Here is a 19,969-nt window from a genome sequence, read left to right on the forward strand (position 1 = left end):
GAAGAGAAAAAAAATAATAGTAATAAAAAGTTAAACAAAAAAACCAGACTAACATACATAACTGCAGGACAGTTGTCGGTTGGTGTTTGAGATCAGTGGCTGTGCTGTCTGGAGGAGAGGCCATCTGGTTCCCTCAGTGTCAGTCCCACTCCAGTAGATAAGCAGTTGCTAGGCACGGAGGGGTGGGGTTTGGTGTAAGCAGGTCCTGCCTTTACTGGGGGCCCTGAAGCCCCACTGTGTTGGTGATGAAGAGAAAAATGGCAGTACCCCAATCTGTCCTCCCTGGACCGGGTGTCTGAAACCTCGCTGTTCAGGCAGCCCTTACAGAGTAGTGCGGGCAGCTGGCTTGTCCTGCTCTATGGTCTCCCTCGTCTCCTAGGTGATCGGCTGAGATTCAAAACCTGATGTCTTAAAGGATCCCACACTGTGGGACCCAGTTCTGGGGTAGCACCACTCCGCCCTGCCAGTAAAGGGCCTTTGCCCGGCCTGGACCATATTTTTAGTAATAGCAATTTAGACTATCTGACAAACTCATTGTCATCAAGAATATTTCCGGACTCCTTCCTACATACCTTCGTTATCCTTCTTACTATTATCTGGGTATCTGTCTCCCTATTCAGTTCCAGATTTTTGCCTATAAGGACTTTTATCCTTCTATCCCTAAAGCTTAGCATACTATTTAATAGAAAATAGGCTTTCAACAAATGTTTGTTGATTAGATATTATTTTTAAATTGAAGAATAGTTGACATAGAATGTTATATTAGTTTCAGGTATAAACAGTGATTCAGTAATTCTGTACATTCCACAGTGCTCACCATGATAAGGGTAGTTACCATCTGTCGACATACAATGTTACTACAATATTAATGACTATGTTCCCTATGCTGTACTTTTTATTCACATGACTTATTTTGTAACTGGCAATTTGTTGGCCTTACTTCCTTTCACCTGTTTCAGTCATCCTCCCTCTTATCCCCGGCAACCACCAGTTTATTGTTTGTATTCATGAGTGTTTCTGTTTTTTGTGTTTTAGATTTCATATATAGGTGAAATCATATGGAATTTGTCTTTCTGTGTCTGACTTCTTTCACCTGGTATGATACCCTCGAGGTTCATCCATGTTGTCAAGATTGGCAAGATTTTATTTTTATAGCTGAGTAGTATTCCACACTGTGTATGTGTGTCTGTGTGTGTTTGTGTGTGTGACACACACACATCTCATATCTTCTTTATCCGTTCATCTATCAATGGGCACCTAGGTTGTTTCCATATCTTGGCTATTGTAAATAACTGCTGCATGAATATAGGGGTACATATATCTTTTTGAATTATAGCCTATTTACAGTTTCATAGTCTAATATATATACTAAATGTTAAGAGTAGCCTTTATTATTTTATAATATAAAATTAATTATGAACCTCAATTTTTTTCTCCTGTATTCCTTTTTTAGAAGGGAAAAAGCCTTAAATATGCCCCAGCTAAAGGTATTTGCTTGAAAATATTTCAGCCTTTGGTACAAGCCAAAACATTTGAATTCTCTATGATAACATAAAGTGTTTCTCAACATTACTGTTTGTAGACTAATTTTTTTTTTGAAAACTAATGACTATGTATTTTTCTTTCCACCCAAGGAGAAGTACAAATGTCTACCACAAGACGAAAACGTAATATGTTATGTTGTTTACCGTAAGCTGTAGTAAAATGAGCTCGATTGTCGACAGGTATGTTTTTAGAGACTCTTTATTTTGAATCCTATAAAGGTATTTTAAAATTTATTATTAGAGTAATGGTCTCTATCAAACTGATACGGAGTTTCATGCTTAAATATAATTCCTATTACATTCAGTTTCTATATTGAGTAAACATAGTGTAATAGTAAGATATGTTAATGTTATCTATAGCCAAAGTCCAGTGTATGGCTTGTGTCCTCAACAGATCTTGAACTGTAATTTTGAGTTTGATTTGGTCAGAGCTGCTCTGAGAGAAATTGTGATAGTTGGCACATGTTTCCCTGGCACCTTATGGAATCTTTTTTCTCCTTATGTGTTGTCCTTTTTCTCCGTATCTATCTGTTGGGGCTAACTCCATGTCTTTAAGCATTCTAGTATTTGAGATTGATAAGTGGTAGCTATAATTAGGATTTTATTAGTTGAAATTATAATCTTTGAATCATATTCTTGGGAAAAGGATAAACCTGCTTCTTTGATTTTAAGACTTTTTTTTTTTTTTACATTTTAACAGTGACACTGAGATTCATCTTACAATTGCCTTATCATAGTTTAATTGGTAGCATTTTTTTTCTTTCTTGGTGGCATATGAAATACCGACAAGTCTTTATAAAAGTCAATGGTGTTCTTAATTTGATGACATACAGTAACATATTTTAAGCTCTTACTCTTTGATAGGTAATGTGTAGAGTACTTTTCATATGTTGCTTCATTTAACCTCACAATAATTCCATGAGATTTTACAGCTGAGGCAACCATAGGTCAGAGAGGTTGAATAACTTGTTTAAGGTCACATAGTTAAGTGATGAGCTGGAATTATGACCTATGTTGGCCTGACACTAAAGTTCCTGTATTTTTATTATAGTGTACTGTGTGATTCTTCCATAGGGGATTCTTTAAAAGTTTTGTAGCTAGAGTTGTATACAGAAGTGACTTGACGTCTGGGGCCAGCCTGTCTCCCTTTCCTGTGAGATAAACAGTGAAGATAAATACTCTACCAGAACTTAAGACCTAAGGGGCAAGGAGTTTCCTTAGAGAGGCCTGCCTGCAGCACTTGCCATAGTTTTGGGCTATGCCATATTTTCAGGTGGGCTCTATGTATAGTTGTCTCCTCAGAAAGGATGTTCCTTCACTGCTCCTGAGAGATTAAATATGATTGTGGTATTATGCTTCTCAGTGATTTTCAATTCCCATTCTAGATGATACAACATCTGGAGATAACATCTGTGTTCAGACATAACAGCAGTTTTTAATAAGAGTTCATTATTTCTGTGAATATCATTAAAATTATGGACTCTCTCCTCAATAAAATGCATATACATACAGAAGTTTTCCTAAGTTGCAGTGCACACATGGAACCTGGAAAGTCCAGATATGGACCTCTGTGATACAAAATTGGCAGATATTCTCAACAATGGGTCCAGCAGACGTTCTGTGTGCCTTTATAGGCCTTAGAAAGGTGTGATTAAAGTAGTGAATAGTGAATTCATGTAAAACTCCTGAGTCACCTGAAATTATTTAATATTGCTACTTAGATTAAGGGGTTAGCCACCAGGGCTCTTGATTTCATTTGTTAAAATGTTGTTCCCCTAGATCTTCCCATAACCAACCTCTTCTTGTCACTTAGCTCTCAGCTTAGATCTCCCCACCTCAGCAAGTCCTTCCCTTACCACTGAGACTAAAGTAACACTGCAGTAACTAAAGTCTCCCCTTAAAAAAAAGAAAACTTGTCAATATTCCCTTGTTGATTTGTTTTGGTCTACTAGAAAATAACCCATATGAGAGCAGGGACCTCTGTGTCTGATTAACTGCTCTGTATTCATGTTCAGAATAGATCCTGGCACATGAGTACTAATAAATATTTGTCAAATGAATCAGTAATGAATGAAATGTATTAATGTAAGTTAAATGCTAGATGTTGTGATGCTCATGAGCAATTTGTGGTTTTATTAATATGATGTCTCAAAATAATTTTTTTAAACTATGCTGTTAAAGATAATTTCAAATGAAGTAATTTTTATATGATGGCAGATACACTGTCTATAGTTTTCGCTGATGACTAACAGTCTAAAACAAGGTATTAACCTCCGGTTAAATTAAATTCTGATTTTTGCATGTCATATTTACAGTAAGCTAAGTAAGTAGTTTTAAAATTCACATTTGTGGTAAATTTTTTAAAAATTTAGGTAAACATGGATAAACTTTAGTTTTCTAATATTAGGAAACAGGTTAGCAGTTAGTTGAATTTGAATTTGTACTATCCTTTAATTTTAGAAAAATCCTAGGATGTAACTGATTTGATTCACGTGTCATTTTGGTATTGCTGTTGCTTAATGAGTCTGCTCTTATTTTCTCTGTCGACTTTCTTTTTTCTTTTAGAGAAGATGGTAGTATATTTGATGGGTTGGTGGAAGAAGATGACAAGGACAAAGCAAAAAGGTAGTTCATCTTAAGATGCAAAATAGTAATTAAATGAATAATAAGTAAATATAAAAGTAAATAGTGATTTCCAAAAGCTGTCTGTCTTAAGAGCTTAGATATATTAGCAAGGTGGAAAAGCTTAGAATATCAGTATGCAGTTTATAAATTAATAAGGTTATCCTGTAAAAGTGCTCCTCTCATCACATCATATTTGGAGTGTGTAATATCCATAAGACATCACTAAGGATGTTAACCTTCATCACTTGGCTAAGGTAGGATTTGCCTGGATTCACATTTGTAGTTACTGTTTTCCCCTGAACTTGTTCTATTCTTTGGTAGCAAGTTATTAAGTGTAGCCTACCTTCAAAGTAGTGATGGGGGGAATTAAGCTCCACCTCCCATAGAAGGGGATATCTACATATATTTGAAATACTTCAGTAAAAAAATTGTGTCCTTCCCATTCGTTTATGTCTGTATGAACTCATGTATATTTATTTTATAGTTTAAGTTATACTCTAGTGCTGTTTTATTTTGTTGCTCAAATTGTTTCAGCTTTGGCAATTGGGAGTTCTTTCAGGGTAGGCTCCTGTGTCCTCCACATGCCTTTATTCTCCAGTAGAAGGGAAAGTAAATCGTGGAGGTGAGGGAGTGAGATCTAGAGCCATGGTAGTGTTGATGTGAGCTGCCTTAAACAGGAGGCTTGACAGTTAATTATAGTATTAGGAGAGGGAGGCTCCGGGTAGCATTATAGCAGTTTGTAGTCACTGAGAGTGGGCAGTAAGCACTTTCTGGGTGTTTTTTTCCAGCTGTGTTGAACTACGTGGGTGCTTAGACAAGGGTAGACGTTGTTGTAGTATTATTTATAGGTACAAAGATAAACATGTAATAAGTAATAGTTACTAAATGTCTGTATTCAGCAAAAAGGAAAAAAAAAGGTAGTGGGATAAGAAAAATATTCACAATAACTGGGTAAATTGCAGAATATTCTAACGAATGATTAAAATCTTAGAAGAAGAGTCGGGGTGCCTGGGTGGCGCAGTCGGTTAAGCGTCCGACTTCAGCCAGGTCACGATCTCGCGGTCCGTGAGTTCGAGCCCTGCGTCGGGCTCTGGGCTGATGGCTCAGAGCCTGGAGCCTGTTTCCAGTTCTGTGTCTCCCTCTCTCTCTGCCCCTCCCCCGTTCGTGCTCTGTCTCTCTCTGTCCCAAAAATAAATAAACGTTGAAAAAAAAAATTAAAAAAAAAAAAAATCTAAGAAGAAGATTTTGAAGACAACTATATAGTGTATTCCAGGAAATAAAAAGACCTGGATTTGAAGCTAAAAATATATAGGACAACCCGTATCCCTCAACCTCAATCTGGTGGAGGAAAGTTTTTACAAAATACCTTAGGATAGAGATAAAATCTGTTAAGATAGGAATAATCAGTCTTGCCTGAAAAAAGAAGCAGAACTCTAAGGAATTGACTTGGACAGTGTTGAAGGCCAAGTTTATAGATAGATAAGGTAGCTAAGGGTATCCTATTTTCGAACACTCTGAAGGTTTGATCATGTTTTTAGGGAACCAGAAATACTGTGGCTCTGGAAGACACTGGAGGAAGACAGAGAATCTCACAATATTGTCATAATTAAGCAGAACCACACTGAACTCTGACGGAAACTATGATGAGTTAAAGTACCTTAGTGTTGAACCAAGAACAAAGGGAGTTTTATACCCACCTCCAAAATGAAACCTCTGTGGCCTGTTGTCAGTGAGGTCCTTACAAGGGCTGAGAACTTCCAGCCTAAATATAACAATGAAGTGAAGTTTGCTTTAGTGGTTACGATTCAACAGTAGAGTTGGCAATATTTGGTTTCTGTGTATTTTCTTCCCCTGGAATCAAAATGTCTGGTTTGAATTACTACTTCATGGTAGCTGTATGACCCTGGGCATGTTCTTTATGCCTCAGTTGTCACCTGTAAAATGAAAAGTTGTAAGTAATAAAGTCTTCCTCATAGGAATTAATGAGATTTCATAAGTGCTTACAGTAGTGCCTGGCACATAAGTATGCCATGAATATTGGCTTTTATTTTTACCTCTATCCGTGTGTTCAGATACTTCATATATGCTAATTTTCAGATGCTTATTTCTTACTCTTTTCTAGAGGAATATAACTAGATCTGCATATCTAAGTCTTTCGTGTATGTCTTTTTAAATGTGAAACAGGCAATTTCATCATATTTAAATTCTGCAAACCATCTGTGCACCAAAACCAGTATCACATGTTGTATCTCACATTAATAAACAGCATTATCAGTCACTTGGGAATCCTCTTATATTTCCCTTTTGCTTCCCTACTGCAAACCAGATCTGATTTACCTGGAATTGATAGAACTGCCTCTTAACCCTCAAACCCACACTGCTCTGTTAACACTGCCACTGCCATGGTTTATAGGCTAGTATGTTGCGGCTGCCTCCTAAATGGTCATCTGACGTCCAGGCTTGTTTGCCATATAATAAATTTTCACGAGTATTTGCTAAATGAATTTGTTTCACCAAGCCTCGATCTTTTCATCACTGTGATGCCAGAATGGTCAACAAGCAGTTCTGGTCACGTCATTCCTTTGCTTTAAAACCTTTCAGTGCCTTCCCCTGGCTTTCAGGATTAAATTAAAATCCTTTTGTGTAACATAAAAACTTTATGATTTTATCCAGTATTTATTTATTCCTCACCCACCGCCACAACTCTAGTATACTTGGGCACAGAAAGCCCATCCATTGACCATATTAGCCAGGTTGAATTCCTTGTGACAGGAGTTCATTCCTGGGTAAGTTTCCTATACCTGTAATGCCATGCATACATCTACCCCACTACCACACCCTTTTCTCAGCCTCTGTGACTCCATTCAGTACACAGGTTCAGTACTCTGCATTTCCATAGGAATTAGATAAATTTCTTGAAAGAGGTTGTCTTTTCCCAGTATCCTTAGCCTTTATTAGCATAGTCTCTGTTACTATAGCAAGCACTCGCTGTTTGATGGAGTCAGTTTAATATCTTACGTTTCTTAAGAGATTTGAGCCATTATATTTTTTCCCTCTACAGAATTAAGAAATCTGACTTCAGGGGCACCTGGGTGGCTCAGTCAGTTAGGCATCTGACTCTTGATATCAGCTCAGGTCTTGATCTCAGGGTTGTGAGTTCAGGCCCCACGTTGAGCTCTGCACTGGGCATGATGCTTATGTTAAAAAAAAAAAAATCTGACTTCACAAAGCAGACAGAGGTCTGCTTTAATCATAGAATCATTAATCATAGAATGATTAATTGGTCTATAAATAATTGTATTTACTTGTTTGAAGGTCACGGTGCCACTTAGTATTTATTTACTGGTTAGCTGCTTCACATAAAATAGTACTAATTATTCTTTTGGCGTGCATATTTTGAGTGCTTACTGTTTGTTAGTTGTTACGTTTAAGTGCTTAGATGAAAAAATTGGGGCTTTGTCATCAAGAAGTACACAGCCTGATGGAGAGAGAGATATGCAGCCATTTGGTTATAGCTCTGTGGTGGAGGCTGGAATAATGAAATAAAGTGGAAGGCTATATGGATAAGCCTGAGGGTAGAGAGATTTTCATTTTTAGATTTGTTTGTAATTTAAAACTTACAAGAGATGGATAACTCTCCTACTTAGTAATTTTGAATAATTATATGCACATTATATGCACTTTCACAAATGCATCTCAGTAATATTCATAATAACTTACTAAAGAAAATACAAATACTTGGTATTTGTATTAAATAAGTTAAATAAATAAAACCTGAGATTTGAATGAAGTTTGTCTTATTGGCATTTTTCTAAGAACATATATGCTAAATGCTTAATATGTAAGTTTCTTTAGTGATTAACTGAGAAGAAAATTACTGCCCAAATTAACTGTACATTGTTGGTAACTTGTGGATAAATACTTACTATCACTATATTGACAGAATACATGATTTGTAGTTGTGTCCGAAGTGAGCATTGTATTAAATTATGTGTGTCATCAAATGGATTGTTTGAAAACTGCTTTTCTTTTTCATCAGAGTATCTAGAAACAAATCTGAAAAGAAACGTAGAGATCAATTTAATGTTCTCATTAAAGAACTGGGATCCATGCTTCCTGGTAATGCTAGGAAGATGGACAAATCTACTGTTCTGCAGAAGAGCATTGATTTTTTACGAAAACATAAAGGTAAAATTTTAACTTTATAAGATGGATTTTTTTTTTAATAACAGACTCTCTCTTAAAGCATAATGTGGTAGAAATCTTGACAGTGATTCTTAAAATTGGATGCTTCCATACCTTTTTTTTAAGATAAAGAAATCAATTGCCTTTTTAAAGGTTTCCTGGTATGTTCTTTATTTCATTCAACAAACATTTATTTAGTGCCTACTATACGCTAGATTCTTGGGGTGAAGAGTAGCAGTCCTGGCCCTCAATTAAATTTAAGCCAAGGAAGACAAACATGTGAATAACTAATTTACAACTAATTTATTTATTCCTCACCTGTAGATATTTAAAATGTGAGTAGTGTTCACAAACCGTAAACACGTTGTGAGAACACAGGAAAAAAATGTCAGGAAGGGCTTAAAAATAGCTGATTTTTCAACTGAGTCTTCCTTTTAGGTTAAGTGAAGAGAACCACATTTCACCCGGAGGGAATAGGAAGTATTGTATGCAAAAGCAGGGAGAGTTCAGTGTAATTGGAGCATAGTTGAGTTGGAAAATTATGGGTATATTTGAAAGAAAGGCAGGAGCCACATCATTTGGGCCTTATATGCCATTTTAAAAGATGTTAGGGGCACCTGGGTGGCTCAGTCAGTTCAGCGTCCGACTTTAGCTCAGGTCATGATCTCACGGTTTGTGAGTTTGAGCCCCGTGTTAGGCTCTGTGCTGACAGCTCCGAGCCTGCAGCCTACTTTGGATTCTGTCTTTCCTTCTCTCTGCCCCTCCCCAACTTGTACTCTCTCTCTGTCTCTCAAAAATAAATGTAAAAAAAAAAATTTTTTTAAAGAAGATTTCAGTATATGTCTAGTAATTAAACACTGTTTATAAAATAAAGTGATTATTTGTTAATTGAAGAAAATCACTTTGACTATAAATGAGTCATGAAAAGAAAAAGTTAGAGTATTAAGTATTTTGGTAACAGAGATAATAGATGAAAAACTTGGAACATTTCCTTTTCTAGCTGCAAGTGAAACCACAAAACTTCTCAAAAGGAGAATTTGTAACTAGTACCTTTATTCACTCCTCCCGGGCTCACTGAGTCATGCATTACCAAGCTGATTTTTATGCTCCATCACTCTCTGAAATTATTTTTGGTAATTTCACAAATGCCATAAGCCCCACCCATTCTGCTACCAATCAGATAATAGCAGTAGCTTTTTCTTATACCTAATGCACTGGAAGTTTTAATCCATCCTCCACTGGTTTTCTTTTTTCTTGGTCTGTGTTATACTGCACTTCTTCATTCATCCCCACTTTCTAACTGAAACTTTATTTTTTTGCCCTCTAAATGTCTTGTCTTTTGTGCTTTTGCTTTCTCTTCACTCTTTCCCTTGGTTATCTCATTCCATAGCTTCAAGTATTGTCTCCCTATTAAACTACCATATCTGTATTTTTAGATGCAAACTTTTCAGTCTTTTGTATCCAGATAACTTCTGGATCTTTCTTTTGCATGTCCTCAACCTCAGTGCATCTAAAACTGAACTCATTTTCATTTTCTCAAGTCACCTCTTTCTCTCAACTTCCCTTTTTACATTTTTATACCACCATCATTTCAGGCCCCAGGACTCAAGCCTGAAAAGACTTTTGAATTTTTTCCATCTTCCTTAGTACTACATCACAGTTGCCAAATTCTGTTGATCCTTCTGTAAATGTGTCATAATTGCTTGTCTTCACTTTTATTATGACATTTTACCTCTGCAGTTACTATTCTCACTAACCTTAGTGTCTCTTGTTAGCACACTTAGTCCCCTCAGACATTGCAGCTCAATAAATGATTGCTGAATGAAATGAAATAATATGCATACATTTGCCCCTGATAATTGAAGATTAATACTGGCATTAAGTAGATCAGTTTTTTTTTTCAAAATTGGGTATATCATTCTCAGAAAAGTAAAATTTACCTTAAATTAAAAGGGAATTCTTAGATACTTAATACTCTAAAATAAGCCTGTGTTTAACTAAAGTTGATGGGATTTGCTTGTGGATTTAAGTCTTTTTTCTGAATGTATATAATTGGTGTGAATGTGAAAAACATGACTATATTCCACAGAATTAGTAGCTAGACTTTTTAGTTACTCTTCATATTAGTAGTACAGGCATTTACAGTACGCCAAAAGTTGGGTGACAGTTTAATATGCTTGATTTATATATCTGATAACACAAAATCAAAACAGCCTGGTCCCTACTTTTCACAGCAAAGTAGAATATGTTTTTGTGGAGTAATATCTATGACATAGATTTTTGTTTTGGTTGTTTTAAGATGTCTGCATTAAAAAATGGAAAAGTATTTATTACCTAAATAGTTGAGATTTCATCATTAAGGAATAGCTTTCTCATATCTAAATCTACTGGAAAAATGTTGCAAAATAAACTCTAATAATTTTGTTAAAATGTGTGCCCAAGCCAGGGATCTCCAAATTTTGACCAGTTTAAAAACATGCAAGAGGACACTAAGCAAAATCACTCTGAGATTATTACTTGGGAGTTTTTGCCCCAAATCTTAATTTAGTCTCCTTGATTACTAAGAATAGAGCACCTCAAATTGGGAGGAATCTTGCTGCTTGGCAGTAGGCAAGCCTGTGGTCATTTCAGTAAAAGCAGAATGATGGACTGACCTCCTTGGCTCCTTTCCTCCAGGCTTATGTCCTTACGACTGACTGCTCTAGGTTCCATCATTTAAATGTCAAGAGAAGGATGAGGAAAAAGAATTTGTTCTGATGTTTGATACTAATCTGCTTCTTCTGATTCCTATTTGGTCATTATGTCAAGTAGGAAGCAGTCTCAGGCCTTCCACAATACAGGTTGTCAGAGCTCCCAGAGAAAAACCAGAGATTGGTATTCCCAGGAGACCCAATCCAAGGCGATAGCTTGCCACATTAGCCCATGCAGTTCATCACTGGGCCTTCTAATACCTACCTAGACCAATACATGTTATTGCCCATGGTTCTCATTTTAAATAGGAGAGAAGGCAGGTTGTTGGACTTTAGTACCACCCTTTAGCCCTACCCGGTGTTTGGAGTATGCCACTAATGTATCAAATAATCTTTACAGAAATCACTGCACAGTCAGATGCCAGTGAAATTCGACAGGACTGGAAACCTACATTCCTTAGTAATGAAGAATTTACACAATTAATGTTAGAGGTATGTCTAGATTTACTTTTTGAAAAGTTTTATTTTCCTCAGAAAAGATATAGAGATGATGAATTTTAGTATATTTTAACAATATTAATTTAATATTGAGAAGTCTTTAATTCATTGTAAATCAATAAATTATATCTTCAATTAAAATTAATTGATGTAAGTATAAGTAAATAGTAGTATGTGGTAAGGTAATGTTAAATTTTCATATTTTTAATAATACATGAGGTTTGAGAGGCTTGATAAAAGTCAGAAACCTATAGCTATCAAGTTCTTTACCTGAGACCACACTAACAATATTCATATGAAGAAAATGTAGATTATTGATCATACGTTAAATACTATGCCCTCATAAAGGGGCACCTGGCTGGCTCAGTCAGCCTGTGACTCTTGATCTCAGGGTCATGAGTTTGAGCCCACGTTGGGTGTAGAGATTACTTAAAAATACAATCTTTAAATATTATGAAATGTAAACTGCTGTTTAATTTTTTTAAACAAATTAAAATTCACCTAAATACAATATAAGATGATGATAAATGATTTTGAAAATATTAAAACATTGAAATATACATTGAAAGGCAACTCTTCTTAATTCAAGTAGAAACTTTTAAAAGGAAATAAGTAAATGTTCTTCTGTAACAAAATTATTTTTGAAAATAATTCAGAACATATTTGCTTATAATTAAACCCTCTAATATTAGCCTCATACAATTATTTCTAAAATCCACAGATGTTTTGAGTCACTCATATCTATCAGTTTTACTTCTCTACTTTTTTAATTGTTTCCTGTGTAGAATAATATAGGTATCATCTTTGCATGCAAAGTACACAGAGTTCAATATCAAATTTCCATGTAAACTTTAATAGGAAACAGAGGTGGTATACTTTGGTAGTAACATTTAAAGACAAGAAAAATAAATACATAACAAAGTAGACATAGAAAGAACCAAGGAAAGCAGTTGAGGTAGGTATGTGGAAGTTGTTAAATAATTTACATCTTTTATCCTGTTTGTATTATTTCAGACCTGAAGCATTTACCTGTGTCATGTATGTGTATGTAATGACTATATTGCAACTGTCTCTGTATATTGACTGAAGTCTGAGGCAACATAAAGTATTTTGCAAATCAATGAGTTATTTTTCGGTTCATACTTAAGATGGAACAGTTAATTGCTGGATTAATTAAGTATATATTCAGCAGAAATGTTACCATATGAAAATTTATTGGACTATAAGTATATTTATGTATAATCGTAGCTGTCCTTAAAATCTGAAAAATAATGAGCACTTTTCACATATTAACTCTATGAACCTCAAAATAATCTTATGAAGTAGCATCTGTTTATGCCTTTCTTACTTCCGGATGAGGAAATCAAGGAACAAAGGATTATGAAATTTACTCAAAGTAACACAATTAGTAAGTAGCCCCATTAGGATTCACTGCAGCCTCTCATCTCCCTGGCCTCAACCTCTCTGCACACTGCCACTCATGAACTTCTTTCGTTGAAAGCTAGCCAAAGAACAGTCCTTTTATCTTAAAAACCACCAGTTAGCTCTTTGAATTACCGGACACTTACGTTATAGACCAAATAATAGTTTCTAATTTTAAGGGTTTTACCCCCCCAAAAGGTAAGTGTTCTTCTGCAACAAAACTATTACATTACTTTTAAGTTTGTAAAAGAGTAGTCTGTAATAGCCTTCTGATTATCCACTCATTACTAAACTCATTGATAATGTCCAAAATTATCTTGCTTAGGTAAAAGTAATATGTTTATGAAAGAGTACACACAAGCTGATGTCTAAATACATAAAGGATTTAACTCATTTAATTACTCCTTAATTTTTATTTTATGATTATATTGTCAGTGCAGTGGTTTAATAAGATCTTCTGTGTTAATCATAAACATTTACTTACTCTGCTTCATAGGTATGAAAATTTCCTTACAAATTCATAAATTGATATAATATCTTCAGTCATTTCTTAATACTTAATGAAGATAAATTCACTAATAGGCCAAACAGAACAGCATTGTCTCCAAATTTTCTTTACACTGCACAGATTCTTTTTTTTATTATCATTTGCCAAGACACATGTAGTACCTATGATGTAGATAATTATCGAAAGGAAGAAAGAAACAAGAGTGCTGATACTTAAAAAAAAAAAAAAAATTGATGGACACGAGCTGCTTCCATATCTTGGCTGTTGTAAATAATGCTGCTATAAACATCGGGAAACAAGTCTCTCTTTGAATTAATGTTTTTGTATTCTTTGGGTAAATACTCAGTAGTGTGATTACTGGATCCTGGGGTAGTTCTATTTTTACCTTTTTGAGGAACCTCTGTACTGTTCTCCAGAGTGTTTGCGCTAGTTTTCAATCCCACCAACAGCGCAAGAGCGTTCTCCTTTCTCCACATCCTCGCCAACACTGGTTGTTTCTTGTGTTGTTGATTTTAGTCATTCTAACAGATGTGAGGTGATACCTCATTGTAATTTTGATTTGCATTTCCCTGATGATAAGTGATGATGAGCATCTTTTCATGTGTCTGTTGGCCATCTGTATGTCTTCTTTGGAGGAATGTCTGTTCATGTCTTCTGCCCCTTTTTAAATTGGATTCTTTGGGTTTTGGGTGTTAAGTTCTTTATAGATTTTGGATACTAACCCTTCATCAGATATGTCATTTGTAAATACCTTCTCCCATTCCATAGGTTGCCTTTTCGTTTGGTTGATTGTTTCCTTCATTGTGCAGAAGGTTTTTATTGATGTAGTCCCAATAGTTTATTTTTGCTTTTGTTTCCCGTGCTTCAGGAGACCTATCTAGAAAAAGTTGCTACAGCTGATGGCAGAGAAGTTATTACCTGTGCTGTTGTCTAGGATTTTTATAGTTTGAAGACTCACATTTAGGTCTTTAATCCATTTTGAAATAATTTTTGTGTATGGTATAAGAAAGTGGTCCAGTTATATTCTTTGGCTCTCCAGTTTTCCCAACAGCATTTGTTTTTTTTTTTTTTTCCAGTGGATATTCTTTTCTGCTTTGTTGAAGATTGACCATATATATAATTGTGGGTTTATTTCTGAGTTTTCTGTTCTGTTCTGTTGATCTGTGTGTCTGTTTTTGTGCCGTTACCAGACTGTTTTGATTACGACAGCTTTGTAGTAGAATTTGAATTCTGGAATTGTGATGCCTTCAGCTTTGCTTTCTTTTTCAAGATTACTTTGGCTATTCAGGGTCTGTTGTGGTTCCATACAGGTTTTAGGATTGTTTGTTCTAGTTCTGTAAAAACACACTGTTGGTATTTTGATACGGATTGCATTAAATGTGTAGATTGTTTTGGGTAGTATCGACATTTTAACAATATTCTCTCAACCCATCAGCATGGAATGTTTTTCCATTTTTTGGTGTCATCTTTAATTTCTTTCATCAGTGTTTTATAGTGTTCAGAGTATAGGTCTTTCACCTCTTTGGTTATTAGGTTTATTCCTAAGTATCTTATTATTTTTTGTGCAATTGTAAGTGGGATGGTTTTCTTAATTTCTCTTTCTGCTCCTTTATTATTGATATATAGAAATGCAACAGATTTCTGGAGATTGATTTTATATCCTGTGACTTGACTTAATTAATCAGTTCTAGCAGTTTTTTGGTGGAATCGAGTTTTCTATATATAATGTCATATCACATGAAAATAGTGACAGCTCTACACCTTCCTTACAGATTTGGATGCCTTACATTTCTTTTTGTTGTCTGATTTCTGTGGCTAGGAATTCTAGTATGGTGTTGAATAAAAGGAGTGAGAATGGACAGCCTTGTGTGGTTCCTGATGTTAGGGGAAAAACTCTTTTTCCCTGTTAAGGAGGATATTAGCTGTGGGTTTTTCATATATGGCCTTTATTATGTTGAGGTATGCTCCCTTGAAAACCACTTTGTTGAGGGTTTTTATCGTGAATGGATGTTGTACTTTGTCAAATGCTTTTTCTGCATTTACTGAAATGATCATATGGTTTTTATCCTTTCTCTTATTGATATGATGTATCATATTGGTTGATTTGCAAATATTGACCCACTCTTGCAATCTAGGAATAGACACACTTGATCATGGTGAATGATTTTTTTAATGTTTTGTTGGATTCAGTTTGCAAATAATTTATTCAGGATTTTTGCATCAATGTTCATCAGAGATATGGCCTATAATTCTTTTTTTTGTAGTGTCTTTATCTGGTTTTGGTATCAGTGTAATACTGGCCTCATAGAATGAATTTGGAAGTTTTCCTTACTCTTCTATTTTTTGGAGTAGTTTGAGAAGAATAGGTATTAACTCTTCTTTAAATGTTTGGTAGAATTTGTCAATGAAGCCATCTGGTCATGAACTTTTGTTTGTTGGGAGTGTTCTGATTACTGATTCCATTTCTTTGCTGGTAATTGGTCTGTTCAATTTTTTTATTTTCCTGTTTCAGTTTTGGTAGGCCATATTTTTTCTAGGAACTTATCCATTTTTTCTATGTTGTCCAATTTCTTGGCATATAGTTTTTTAATAATCTATTGCAATTGCATTTCTGTGGTGTTTGTTATTAATTCTCCTCTGTCATTTGTCATTTATTTATTTGGGTCCTTTCTCTTTTTTCTTGATAAGTCTGGTTAAGTGTCTTCTCAGTTGTAATGATTTTTTTTCAAAGAACCAGCTCTGGTTTCATTGATCTGTTTTTTGTTTGGTTTTGTTTTAGTTTATATATCATTTATTTCTGCTCTAATCTTTATAATTTCCTTCCTTCTGCTGGCTTTAGGTTTTGTTTGATGTTCTTTTTCTAGCTTCTTTAGGTGTTAGGTTTAGGTTGTTTATCTGAGATTTTTCTGGCTTCTTGAAGTAAGCCTGTATTGCTATAAACTTCCCTCTTAGAACTGCTTTTACTGCATCCTGAAGGATTTCATTTCATTTCATTTCATTTTCATTTGTTTTCATGTCCTTTTTATTCCCTTTATTTCCTCATTGATCCATTTAGTAGCATGTTATTTAACTTCCATGCATTTGTGGTCTTTCCAGATTTTTCTTGTGATTGACTTCTAGTTTCATAGAGTTGTGGTCAGAAAAGATACATGGTATGTATGACTTCAGTCTTTTTGAATTTGTTGAGGCATGTTTTGGGTTAATATGTGATCTGTTCTGGAGAATGTTCCATTTGCACTTAAAAAGAATGTGTATTCTGTTTTAGGATGGAATGTTCTGAATATGTCTATTAAATCTGGTCCAATGTTCATTCAAAGCTATGGTTTCCTTGTTGATATTCTGTGATGTAAGTGGGTTGTTAAAGTTCCCTACTATTAATGTATTATTATTGATTAGTCCCTTTATGTTTATTATTAACTGTTTTATGTATTTGGAGGCATAAATATTGTCAATTTTATATCTTGTTGGATTGTCCCCTTTTTTATTGTATAGTGTCCTTCTTTGCTTCTTGTTATAGGCTTTGTTTTAAAGTCTATTTTGTCCCATATAAGTATTGTTACTCTGGCTTTCTTTCCTTCCCTCCCCCCCTTTCCCTCCTTCCTTCCTTCCTTCCTTCCTCTCCTTCCTCTCCTTCCTCTCCTTCCTCTTCTCTCTCTCTCTTTTTTCTTTCTCTCTCTAAATTTTTATTTAAATTCTAGCTAGTTAACATATGGTGCAGTATTAGTTTCAGGTGTAGAATTTAGTGACTCATCACTTACATATAACACCCAGTGCTCATCACAAGTGCCCTCCTTAATACCCATCATGGGTTTAATCCATACCGCCTGCCCACCTCTCCTCCAGCAACCCTCAGTTTTTTCTCTTTAGTTAAGAGTCTGTTTCTTGGTATGCCTCTCTTTTCACTCTGGCTTTCCTTTGACATCCATTTACATGGTAAATATTTCTCCCATAACCTCACTTTCAATCTGCAGATGTCTTTAGGTCTAAAATGAGTCTCTTACAAGCAACATATAGATGGGTATTTTTTTTTTTTTTATAATCCATCCTGTCACCGTGTCTTTTAATTGGAGCATTTAGTCCATTTACATTCAAAGTAATTCTTGATAGATACGTATTTATTACTATTTTATTACCTGTTTTGTGGTCATTTCTGAAGATTTTCTCTGATCCTTTCTTGTCTTTCTCTCTTTTATGGTTTGCTGGTTCTCTTTAGTGATACATTGGATGTATTTCTCCTCATTCTTTCCATATTAGTGATTTTTGATCTGTGGTTATCATTAAGTTTATGTTTAACATCTTCTGCATTTAGCAGTCTATATTAAGTTGATGGTTGTTTAGGTTTGAACTCACTCGTTACACCTCTCTTCCCCATGTTTTAGGTATATGGTGTCATATTTTACATCCTTTTATTTTGCAAGTTCCTTGACTGATGTTTTATAGAAATACTCACTTTTACTGCTTTTGTGTTTCCTGTTCACACTGTTTCTTTTCCCCTGAGAGATTTCCCTTTAATATTTCTTTCAGAGCTCATTTAGTGATGATGAACTCCTTTAGTTTTGGTTTGTCTGGAAGACTCTATTTTTGTTGTTGTTTGGGAAACTCTTTATCTCTCTGTTCTGAACGATAGCCTTTCTGTTCTGAATGATAGCCTTGCTGAATAAAGTATTCTTGGTTGCCGATTTTTCCCATTCAGTACTTTGAATTTATCATGCCACACCCTTCTGGTTTGGAAAGTTTCTGCTGAAGAATCCCCTGCTAGCTTTGTGGGATTTCCCTTGTATGTAACTGTATTCTTTTGTCTTGTTGCTTTTAAACTTTTTTCTTTATTACTGTATTTTGCTATTTTAATTACATTATGTCTTGATGTAGATCTATTTTTGTTGATTTTTGTCAGGGGTTCTCTATGCCTTTCTTTCTCCAAATTAAGGAAGCTTTCAGCTATTAATTCTTTAAATAAAGTTTCTTCTCCCTTTTCTCCCTCCTTTTCTTCTGGGTGTCTATAATATGAATGCTACTGTGTTTGATGGAGTTACTGAGTTACCTAAGTCTGTTCTTGTTTTGTGCAATTCTTTTTTTCTGTCTTTTGTTCAGCTTGATAACTTTCCATTACTCTGTCTTCTAGGTCATTAATTCATTCCTCTGCTTCTTCCATCCTGCTGTTCTTTCTGATAAGTGTATTTCTCGTTTCTTTTATTAAGCTCTTTATTTCTGCTCTGCTATTCTTTATCTCTGTGTTGAGGGTCTCACTAATGTCTTCCACTCTTTTGTCAAGTCCAGTGAGTATATTTATGATCATTACTTTAGAATCTCTATCAGGCGGGGCGCCTGGGTGGCGCAGTCGGTTAAGCGTCCGACTTCAGCCAGGTCACGATCTCGCGGTCTGGGAGTTCGAGCCCCGCGTCAGGCTCTGGGCTGATGGCTCAGAGCCTGGAGCCTGTTTCCGATTCTGTGTCTCCCTCTCTCTCTGCCCCTCCCCCGTTCATGCTCTGTCTCTCTCTGTCCCCAAAATAAATAAACGTTGAAAAAAAAAAATTTAAAAAAAAAATAAAAAAATAAAAAATAAAAATAAAATAAAATAAAATCTCTATCAGGCATGTTACTTCTGTTTTACTTAGATCTCTGGCTGTGGCTTTGTCCTGTTCTTTCATTTGGGACAAATTCCTCTGTCTTCTCATATTGTCTAAGTCTCTCTGCCTGTTTCTCTGTGTTAGGAAAGTCAGCAACATCTCCTGTTTTTGAGGGTAATGGCTTTTTGAAGAAGATGTTTTGTAGTGCCCTGCCGGGTAGTTTGCGCTCTTCTCCAGGGCCTAGCACTTCAGGGAGAACCTCCAGTGTGTGCTGCGTGTGCCCTGCTGTTGTGTCCTGGCTGCTTTATTCTTCAGGTCAGTCATCTACAGAGGCTCTCTTTGCCTATTTTAGGCAGTGTTTTTTGGTTCCTGGCCTGAATGTGGCATGTTTTAATAGGTGTGGTCTGGTCGGTTTATGAAATGAGACCTATCACCACCTCCACTGGAACTGAGGCCCTGCCAGACTCCTGAGTGGGGAGATATGGTGTGGGCAGGGGTTTGGTTTTCTGGGGGAGGAGACACACCATCCTGGGACTGAGACAAGTGTGACTGGAAAGGACAGTTCTTCTCTGGACCACAGGGGTATGGAGCTAGGTATAAATAGGTAACAAGTGTTGGCTGCACTGGTTCCCACTGGTGGCTGTGTGCTTAGGCTGAGGGATGGGGGAGGGAAATGGTGCTTACCAGTTCCTTTGTTCCTGGTAGGGACTTTCTGTGAATGCTGCCTCTCTGGGATACACTCTGAAGTGAGCAAATCACCTCTCCATTGTGTGCCCAGGTGCTCTTCAGATCGCTGTTTCTATACTGTATGTCCATGGGTTGTTTGTCCTGCCTTCTCCACCACTGCCTCCGGTCTCTCCCCAAGCCAAGCCTGCTGATCTTTAGAACTCCAGGCTTTAAGCCTGCTGGTTGCGCCTCACAAGATTTGAC

At 35.8% G+C, this 19,969-nt stretch overlaps 1 protein-coding gene across 3 annotated transcripts in view; it reads left to right on the top strand.

Annotated features, from left to right (window-relative positions):
• CLOCK (clock circadian regulator) overlaps positions 1 to 19,969 on the top strand; it is a 132,971-nt gene that overhangs the window by 56,267 nt on the left and 56,735 nt on the right. For all 3 annotated transcript variants that reach the window (XM_030313846.2, XM_030313848.1, XM_030313847.2), the window contains exons 4-7: positions 1,635 to 1,724; positions 4,110 to 4,169; positions 8,209 to 8,357; positions 11,445 to 11,536. In XM_030313846.2, the coding sequence (XP_030169706.1) occupies positions 1,678 to 1,724; positions 4,110 to 4,169; positions 8,209 to 8,357; positions 11,445 to 11,536 (348 nt within the window). In that variant the 5' untranslated portion in view covers positions 1,635 to 1,677. The remainder of the gene's footprint in view (positions 1 to 1,634; positions 1,725 to 4,109; positions 4,170 to 8,208; positions 8,358 to 11,444; positions 11,537 to 19,969) is intronic.

The sequence above is a fragment of the Lynx canadensis genome, chromosome B1 (genome assembly GCF_007474595.2).
Source record: "Lynx canadensis isolate LIC74 chromosome B1, mLynCan4.pri.v2, whole genome shotgun sequence".
Classification (NCBI taxonomy): domain Eukaryota; kingdom Metazoa; phylum Chordata; class Mammalia; order Carnivora; family Felidae; genus Lynx; species Lynx canadensis.